We start from the raw sequence: 9,961 nt of genomic DNA on the forward strand, positions 1-9,961 counted from the left end.
TCTGCAGGGGGGTCTCACCTGAGGGGGCAGAGGGTCAGAATTCCCCCCTCTCCTGCTGCCCACGCTGTGGGACCAGCCCAGGGCAGGGGGGTTTCTGGGTGCCAGCACACGTGGAGCTTCTCATCCACCCACACCCCCAGGGTCCTTCTCCTCAGGGCTGCTCTCAGTCCGTTCTCCCACAAGGGAACTGAAATGCTCAGACAGCCCTGCAGAGAACCTTCACTCATGTTCTGCCTCACATGCATTCAGCAACATCAACACATTTGCCACCGCAAAACAATTTAAATTCAGTAGATCCAGGGTTATTCACGAAGCCAGGGGTTATATCCCATTAAACAGAAAGCTTTAGGGAGAAGAGCACGACTAAATCCACATCCTGGTTTTTCCAGCTCATTTATTTTACCACAAAGTTGCACACTCATGAAAGCTGCAGACACTCCACACTCACACACGGATTGCTGCCCAGAGAGAGAGAGAGAGAATTCATTTTGCTGAGTGACTGAGTGAACTCAGCAGCCTGAAGGCAGCGAGCAATGAGACACGGTGGGTCCCCCGGGACACCCTCAGTGACCTCTCACGTCCCTTGGGCCGTGGTGTATTTTGCACACCCACGCAGATGCACCCAGTAGGTGCAACACCCCCCCCCCCCACTCCTTCACTTAGTAGCATCTCCCTCTATTTCCGCCCTGATTTGCATCTTTCCAAGTATTGTTTAATTTGCAATGTAAAATCGAATTACGGCCGCGGAGACGCGACTGGGACGGCGGCTTTTCTTCTGGGGAGCAGAAATCTTTTCCCACTTGGTTTTTCCATTACTCACCAAGTGACAAAACTGGGGACAAAAGCACGTTTACTCATAACTGACAAAAAAAACCCCCCAAAAGTTTGCCAGAGGGGCGTTTGGGATCGAAGAGCTGGGCTTGATCTCTGGTGGCAGAGCGCGGTGCCAGCCGTGCCTACGTGAGCCCTCCCCAGCCCTCCACTGCCACAGACCTGCAGGGAGGGAGGCCAGGGGCTGTTAAAAATTAGACAAAATTAAGGACTGCTTCCAAAAAATGTGGAAATTCCACGGGGAAATGGCCAAACACACGTAGACACCACCACAGCGGCCTTGGGAGTTTGTTTGTGAGTCTCCTCTCAGCGGGGTGAGGGATGGTGGTTAACGACTTGATGATGCCTGCACCATCCCTGCAAACTTCCTTGGGAAAAAATCAAGCCCAAAGGGCAGAGAAAGACACCCAGGAGTGGCTATTCTGCAATCCTGTGGGGTGCTGGGCAGCCCAGCACCCTCGGGCTCAGCTGGGATGCCCCGGCACAGGATGCGGCCGCGGGGCCGGCTCGGGAGCCAACGTGTTTGCCGAGACGATGATTCAGCCCACAGGAAGGATCATCTAAGAAGAATTGCTGGACACAATGAGGAAAACTTTCCCAAACAAAGTGTTCTCACCACCACCTGCCTCCCTGCCTCAGCCCCAGCTTCTGCTCGCAAGTAACCTCCAGACTCTGGTCACCACAACAAAAGTTGGGTCTTTTTGTTCTCTCCTTTCCCAAGGTGAACATCTCTGGGGGCACAGTGGGATCAAGATGCCACCCTGGCCCCTAAGAGGAACACAGGGGATGCCAACAAAGCCTCTGGCCATGCCCAGTTACAGACAGTAATCTCAGGGGTGCAAACTTCAGTAGCTGGATATGCCCAAATACACAAGCCAGGCTTACTAAGGCACCCCTAAAGCAAACCCAAGGGTCAGAGTATACCAGGTGCAGAGTTTTGGGGGTTAACTGCTTGTACAGCCAAAGAGTTTTCCCTCCCAGACACCAGCTCTTACAGAACTGGTCAATGTGACACCACACAGTGAGATATCTACCTGAAGAACAATTTAAAGACAGATGTGACCTATTTAGAGCTCTGCCAAATATTTCTGTAATTGAATAGACCATTGATAATTCAAACTGCATTAAAAAGGGCTGAATTCAATCCACTTGCTACTACAGAGCACCATGTTCACAGACCACAACTCTTTCCCCCCCCTTCTTTACACATAAACATTTCAAGATGTTCATCTGTCCCTTCCCCTGAAAGAATCCACATCTTTGTGTAACATAGCCCGTGTTCCAAATTCCTCTTGTAACCCTAAAGCCAAAAGGACAAGTCACAGGAAGAGCTCACCTGAAACAAAACCACCCAAACCCACCAGCTTTGAGGCTGCAGAGGTTTCTGGTGTGCACAGTGCAGGGTCAGGGCTCAGACTCTTGGCCTTGGTAGGAATCAATGATGCTTCACACCGTGGGTTCAGGCTGCCAATCAGCCCCTGAGACTCTGGTTCTAATCACACATTGGTCAGGGGACACCAGAAAGTTGCTCCAACCCCTGGTGCCCTGGTTTCCCTTGTCCCTAAAACCAGATCACACCCCTGGCTCCTCAGCCCAAAGGCTGGTTGGGGATTGAGGGGCTGAGCTGGTGGGGAGGGTGGGTTTTTATAAATCTGGATGTGTCACCTGGTCTGGTTTGGGGTGTAGAGAAGTGCCTGGGGAGGCTCCAGGCAGAGGACAGGATGAAGGGTGGCACAGCCTCTGCCAAGGGCAGCGTGGAGGCCTCCCGTGGGAAATCAGTCACGGGGGTCCCGGCTCAGGTTGGGACGTGCCACCCTCAGCAGGTACTGCTGGGCTGCTCCTGCACCCCCTGGGACTACAAGGAAGGGCAAGGAGGACATCACTGAGGGGTCACCATCATCCCTTGGGGCTGGGCACCCCTGGTCCCTCCCTGTCCCCGGATAACGTGGATGGCACGGGTGAGGTGCCAGTAGATGGCACTCAATGTGTAGCACGGATCCTCCCTCACAGCCCCTCTCTTTTCCAGGACTAAGCAACGCTTTTTTCCTGCCTGCACTGCTTCAAACCATTTCCTGGGTGCAAATTTGGCATCACTTAGCAGCAGCTGGCAGGAGCTGGTGCTCCTTGGTCTGATCCCTCCCTCAAGAGCCTTGAAAAAAACCCACTGCACAGTCCCTCAGAAGCCCCATGGAAGTCTCAGGAAAACGAGTTTTATTATTTTTGAGATCTTCCACGTTACCTTGGGCATGCACTGACCATTGCTGGGTGATGCTGGGAAGGTGGGAGGGGATTTTCCCTCCCTGCTCCACAGCCAGTGAGGCAAACCCAGGGCAGGATCCAGCCTTGCCTCACACCCACACCCCAGCCCTCACACACCAGGGCTGTGCTGCTCACAGCAACAAGCTGCAGACAAAAAGAGACCTATTAGGTTATCTTGTCTGTGTCTCCTCTACATGATGGTTCGATTTCTGGTGCTTTTGTCAAGCCAAGCACTAACACTTCTTATCAGGAATCCCAATATAACTGTCTAGGAAAATGGACCATTAACAAGCTTCTCTGATATTTTGCTCAAAGGTTGCTTTCTTTTAACTATGAGAAGCTCAAAGGAATGTTTTCCTCTATGAACAAAAGGAGCTGCATCAGTTAAAAAGCTGGAGCTGCAGTTTGCTGGGATGGTGAGAGCCGAGCTCAACCTTCTTCTGGATGAGAAGCTGCTGTCCTGAAGAAAAGTGGCTGAATTTTCAAATGCAACTTTGAAAAGAATATATATCTATATTTATATATAAAAATGAAGAGGGGGGAAAAAATAAAGCCACTCTTAGCCTAGTGCAGCAAGGAAAATGAGAAGGACCAAAGTCATCCCTAAATGACTGGACTGACTCCAGTGCACGAGCTTTGCTGGCAGCTCCCACCTCTGCTCCAGGGAGACCCAGGGTTATCCTGGCTGTGGATCAAGCTCCCTCTGGATCCTCACTCCTCCTGGATCCTCACTGCACTGGGTTAGTGAGGTGGCTCAAAGCATGGCAGCTCTGGAAGGAAAGGCCCCTTCTCACCCTACATTTATCTTGAGTGAGTCCTGGGGCTCGCTGGACTTTCCAGGGGCTGCTGATCATGTAAGACAGCAGGAAACCCAAAGAAAATCAGTTCCCCATTCGGAGCACAATGTGCCCCAGAAGCCCCCAGGCTGGGGCAGGCCAAGATGGACGGGAAGAGGAAGACCTCAGCCAGCAGCTGGTTTGCAAAACCGCAGCTCCACACCTCCTGCCCCTCAGAGCCCCATCACTGCTGCCATCAGGGCACAGGGAGCAGGGCACAGGCTGGGGGGGATCCCACCTCTGTGGAAGCTGCCCCAGCTGCTCCACCAGACCCCCCCACAGAATCAAGGGGAAACAAGCTGCTGTAAATCTCTGCGGTGCCCAGGATCCGCCGCACTCGAGGGATTGTCCCCCCAGCTCCTGCCCACACTGCTCTGGGCAGGATGAGGAGCACACTCTGACCTCTGGTAACCTCAGGCACGGAGCTTTAACTCTCTCACAGAATCCCAGAATGGTTTGGGTCGGGAGGGACCGTAAAGCCCATCTCGTTCCACCCCCTGCATGGGCAGGGACACCTCCCACTAGAACAGGGTGCAGATGGGAACCTGCTTCTGGGCTTGCAATATTTTGTCCATCCTGCACATTCCCTCTTATCTCGCAGCATCCCAAAGCCTCAGCTGCCCCCTGGCATCCCAGAGGGAACCCAGTCTGCACACAGGATGCCCCCTCACCTAAACACAAGCCCATGTTTATTCAAACCCCAGAGGTGCAGGTTTCCCCCCTGTACCCACCCCAGTTCCAAGCAGGCACCGTTTGCAGTAATTCTGACAAACTGATTTCTCTTGAGTTCAAACCCAACCCACACAAGTCACTCGAATCAAAGCCACACCATCTCCAGAGAGCTGTGCACTGGTTCCACTCCACGAGACCCTTGTAGGGCAAGGAAACCCCCCCCCAGGCCGTGTCACCACCCCGCACACAGGACCTGTGCCAGTGCCTGGCTCCCTGCATGGGCACCACAGGACACCCCCACCCAGGGCACCCTCAGCTGGCAAAGACCCTCGTGGTGTGCTGGAGCCAGCCAGGGGTCCACCTACATCCCCTTGTCCTCCTCTGCCCTGCCCTCACCACAGCTGGGACAGGTTTTAGGGGACCTGGGCACACTCTATGGCAGCGACAGAGCAGACAAAGCTGAGCTGATCTTGCTCCCAAAACAGGGTCGTGTCTCCTCAAGCAGCTCTAACTCTCCCCGTTCCTGCCCAAAAGCAGGTACTCAGAGCACGGGGAGGAGGATCCCTGCAGACTTCCAGCCCTACAAATCCCTGGAGAGCACAATTCCCAACCGAGATCGCAATTCCCAACCGATCCACTGCAAATCACCCCTTCGCACTCCACCCTCCCTCCCTCCTCCAAAAAACCCCGGCACCGCCAGATGCCTGGCAGGAAAAACCTACCCCCGAACAGCTTCTTCTGGGATGCCATGTCCACAGGGAGCAGCCCGGGAGCTCAGCACCCCGTGCCGAGCGCTCCCAGCCCGGCGCGCTCCTCCCACCCGTCCGGAGCTCGGGGAGGAGCAGCTCCCGGTTCCTCGTCCTGCCCACCCAGCACTGCCTGCCTTTGTCTGGGGACCGCCGGGGGTTCGCGGGGAGGACGGGCAGAGGCAGCGCAAGGAAAGTTAATGAAGTTGATGGAGTGGGTCAGGTTCACCCGGGGGATTTTAGGACAGCAAAGAGCGGCCGGGCAGCGGCTCTTCCAGATCAGGATCGCTCCCAGGGAGCCCTGGAAAAACTCATCCAAGTGCTTCAATCGTGCTCCGAGTCACAGATGAGGGTGGGGAGGCCCTGGCACAGGTTTCCCAGAGCAGCTGTGGCTGCCCCATCCCTGGAAGTGTCCAAGGCCAGGTTGGATGGGGCTTGGAGCAACCTGGGCTGGTGGAAGGTGTCCCTGCCCATGGCAGGGGGTGGGATGAGATGAGCTTTAGGATCCCTTCCAAACCACCCTGTGATTCCATTGTGTTATCTCCTTAACAGGCCGGCTCAGCACCCCTCCTGCTCGCCGGGCTCCCAACCAGGGCTGCAGCTGGAGCAGTTGTTTGCCCTCTCCCAAAAGCCACCTCCACCCAACCCTGGCTCTGCCGTGGTGATCCCGGGGGCTCCCGTGGCACGGCCCTGAGCACTGGTTATTGTCTGGCTTTCCTTATCTGCAGATCTCAAAGCATTTTATAAATGTTAAACCTCAAAGCCTCTCCAGGGAACAAAACTCTTTCTGCTATTGTACAGATGGAGAGACTTGCCCAAAAATGAGGGCAGAGCTGGGGATGTGGCAGAGCCCAGAGCTGAGCCAGCTGAGTTTTATATATCTTATATATATATATATCTCAGCACATTTACATATATATATATATATCAGCACAATACACAGCGACACAGATTATCCCTGAAATACCCATGTGGACAAACACAACTCCAGCTCTTAACCCACCTCTGGAAGAAGCAGTTGTGCTCTCCAGGTGGGAAAGCCTGGCATGCTGGAGCACCCAGAAAAACCTCTATTTACAACTGGTGCTCCAAACCACAACGTCTCACTCATCTTTCAGTTTTCTACTTCGGGTAAAAAAAAAAACCCAGTTCTACAGTTTCAACTTTTTAGAAAATTATTTAAAGAAAACAGAACAAAAAACCACAATGATTTTAAAAATACAAAGCAAGCAGGGGGAGAAGGGCTGTTCTCTATTCCTGAGCTGACCCAGGAGGGTTGGCAGAGGCAGGAGCTGGGGGAGACTCTCCTGCCTGGCTCTCGGGTCCTGCTGTCCCAAGCTCCCGTGGTTTCACTGTGGGGAGTGTTGTAGCTCCCCATCTTTTCACTCAGCTTGATTTTCCATGCATTCCAGTTTAAAGGAACCTGAGGACCAGCAGGGAGGGGGAATTCAGTGCCATCCAGCACAGCTTTTCCCACCACTCCAGGGTGGGATGGAACCGTACCAGTGCTTTACTGGGGAGATCACTCACTGCCTGTGGGCTCCAGCTGGGGGAGGAAACCAAAGTACCTGAGGGTCTGGGATGGGACAGAGGCAGCACAAGGGTGCCCTGGCACGGGGAACAGCAGCTGGAAAACCCCACAGGAACGAGGACCAGCAGGAGAAGGAAGCAGCCCAGTAGCCGGCACAGGCACCCTCTGGGATGCACAAACCTCAGAAGGGGTTGGGATCAGCTCTCTCAGGAAGCAAATGAAGGGCCTGGCCCAAAGAACCTCCAATTTTTTCTGCACCAAGCAATCGAGAGCCAACCCCAAAGTTTGCTGTGAGCTCATGACTCCAGACATCACTTCCCTGAGATGCCTCAATTCCCGAGCCCTTCTCGGAGCATCATCTCGGCCTCAAGCCTGGTATCTCATGTGACACACATTCCTCCAGTTTCTGCCCACACCTGGTGCTCTGCACCACAGGAAAGATAGAAGGCTATGAGGAGGGCATGGACTGATAGACATGGGGAAATGGCTGAAGGAAGGCAGGGTTAGAGGGAATATTGGAAGGAATTCTTGGCTGTGAGGGTGGGGAGGCCCTGGCACAGGTTGCCCAGAGCAGCTGTGGCTGCCCCATCCCTGGAAGTGTCCAAGGCCAGGTTGGATGGGGCTTGGAGCAACCCGGGCTAGTGGAGGGTGTCCCTGCCCATGACAAGGGAGTGGAATGAGATGATCCTTAAGGTCCCTTCCAACCCAAACCATTCCTTGATTCTATGACTCTTCTTTGAAGAGCATGTAAAACCCCCACAGGACAGTATTCAGGACTCATTTTCCACTCCAAGCTGCTCACACCCGAGTGGTGTTTCCAGCACGACAGAACTCCACTTGGATCAACTTCACGCTTCCCTGCGGAGCCAGGCGGTTCCTGGAAAGCCAGCACAGGGACAGTGGCACGAGCCCTGGGAAGGGGGAGAACCAGAGATGGGCCAGCCCATCTTCCCTGCAGCTTCCCTGCAGCTTGGGAAAGGGCAGCTTGGGAGCTGGAGGGGCAGCTTTTAGCCCCTGATGGGGAGAGGAGGAGCAGAGGCCTTTGGCCCTCGGCTGGAAACGGCAGCTTAAAAATAAACGAGTGCTGAGTTTTGAGTTCTGAACCGATGGAAACCGAGAGGATTGAGCAGGGTCTCTACTGCCCACAAGGCAGCCCAGGCTCCTTCCCCTTCAGCTGTTTCGCCCCCGTGGCTTCTGCAGCCACTGGGAGCTCCGAGGCTGCTCGTTCCCTCCCAGCCCAGCAGCAGCTCAGGAAGGGAGCACAGCTGGGATGGGCACCAACGAGGCTCCACCTCGGAGCATCCACTCGGCCACATGGAGAACCTGCCTCAACCAAACCCAAAGTGGGAGTCTCAGGGACAAGTGTCCAGTGAGGAGACCCAAGGCAGGGCTGTTTGGGGGAGGAGAAGCTGTGGACAGCAGCTGTTGGGGCTCTGGGTGGTGCTCCCCAAGGAAGCCCAACCTGCAGGTCCCTCCCAAAGGTTCAGATGGGCTGAGTTGGCCAAACCCACCCTGCCCCTTCCCTCCTTTCTGCACTGTCACTACCCACTGACTTCCAGGGAAGTGCTTAATTAAAGCTGGGCCTTGTGGGATCAACAGTGAATGAACTGCAGGTGGATGGACAAAGAGAACAGAGGAACAGAATCACAGAATATCCTGAGCTGGGAAGGACCCACAGGGATCATCCAGTCCAACTCCTGGCCCTGCACAGACACCCCAACAATCCCACCCTGTCCCTCAGAGCGTTGTCCAAACGCTCCTGGAGCTCTGGCAGCCTTGGGGCTGTGCCCACTGCCCTGGGGAGCCTGGGCAGTGCCCCAGCACCCTCTGGGGGAAGAACCTTTCCCTGAGATCCATGTCCTTGTGTCTGAGCATCTCCCAATGGCACAGGCTGAGGGGCAGCTCCCACTTTACACAGCCTGTGCTCCTCAGGCCAGGGAAGACAAAATCCCAGAAAGCTTCAGGATTTAGGGCAAACCCTGCCCAGATGGGACCACTGCCACCGGGTGAGTGGCTGCACATCCAAGGGCTGCAGCTCAGGACTCACTTCTTCCATTTCCACGCCCACCACTGCCACATCCCCAGGGCTGGATGCACCAGGATGGAAATGACTTTTGCCCTGCAGAGCCCTGGGGTCAGGGGAGGCCTTTTCATTGCCCCAAGTGGCACCTTCAGAGGGGCAGCAACAACAAGGTTGACCTGGAGCTCGATGGTGCAACCCTCGAAGGGACTAACTCTGCTCCTGGGATGCAGAGAAGCCCCAAAGCATCCCCTGGGAAAGGCACCTCCTGCCAAGTGCAGATGTGTGTCCTCCCATTAATGGCACTGCTGGAGCCTCGTGCCTCAGCCCAAAGCACCTGCAAAAGGCCAGAGAGCCACTGGTGCCATGGGAAGGTGCCCCAGCCCTCCTGGGGCACAGCCCCCAGGTTTTCCTGGGAGAGATTTTAGAGTTAAAAGCGACACCGGTAGTGGGATTGTCAGCAGCACAAATGCACAATCAGGAGGGGAAGATGTGGGGGGAAAGCATCCAACTGGCGAATATAATACTTGGAAGGAAAAGCAGATTTTTAAAAAAATAAAAAATGAGGGGGTGGCAAAAAAAAAAAAATCTCAGGAAGTCATCTAGTCATTCCTGCTCTTTGCAGAAACAATAGGCTCGGGATGCTGGCTAAGTTATAAATAATCCTGCTGGCTACACAACACAAATCCAAGACAGGAGCAGGGTAACTATCAGCTCCATGGAAAGTGAGTCACCACCTTCTTACAGCATTCCCAAAAAGGGCAAACACCACAGTCCTGCTCCTGCCCACTGGGGCTGTGCTGGTGGGGGGCTCTGCTGGCCAGGACCCTGTCCTGGGATGGCAGGGAGGGAGGAGGCCTGGGAGGGCAGGAGCCCTGTGTGCCCTGTGCCACAGTGAATCAACTGCAGCAGGAGGCTGAAAACAGGAGCCAGACATTAACAGAACCATAGAATCCTGGGATAGTCTGAGTGGGAAGGGACCCACAGGGATCATCCAGTCCAACTCCTGCCCTGCCCAGGACACCCCAACAATCCCACCCTGTCCCTCAGAGCGTTGTCCAAACGC

The 9,961-nt window shown here is 54.7% G+C and overlaps 1 protein-coding gene across 14 annotated transcripts in view; it reads right to left on the bottom strand.

The window, feature by feature from the left end:
* The window catches only part of TCF3 (transcription factor 3), a 74,747-nt gene that overhangs the window by 46,359 nt on the left and 18,427 nt on the right, over positions 1–9,961 (bottom strand). Inside the window, exon 1 of one of the 14 annotated variants that reach the window (XM_027705130.1) lies at positions 5,321–5,383. The exons of the other annotated variants lie outside the window; for them this stretch is intronic. Within the exon in view, the coding sequence (XP_027560931.1) occupies positions 5,321–5,348 (28 nt within the window). The 5' untranslated portion in view covers positions 5,349–5,383. Of the gene's footprint in view, positions 1–5,320; positions 5,384–9,961 lie in introns of those variants that run through there. 14 annotated transcript variants of the gene reach the window in all.

This window comes from Neopelma chrysocephalum, unplaced genomic scaffold (assembly GCF_003984885.1).
Source record: "Neopelma chrysocephalum unplaced genomic scaffold, ASM398488v2 Primary Assembly neopelma1_320, whole genome shotgun sequence".
Lineage (NCBI taxonomy): Eukaryota > Metazoa > Chordata > Aves > Passeriformes > Pipridae > Neopelma > Neopelma chrysocephalum.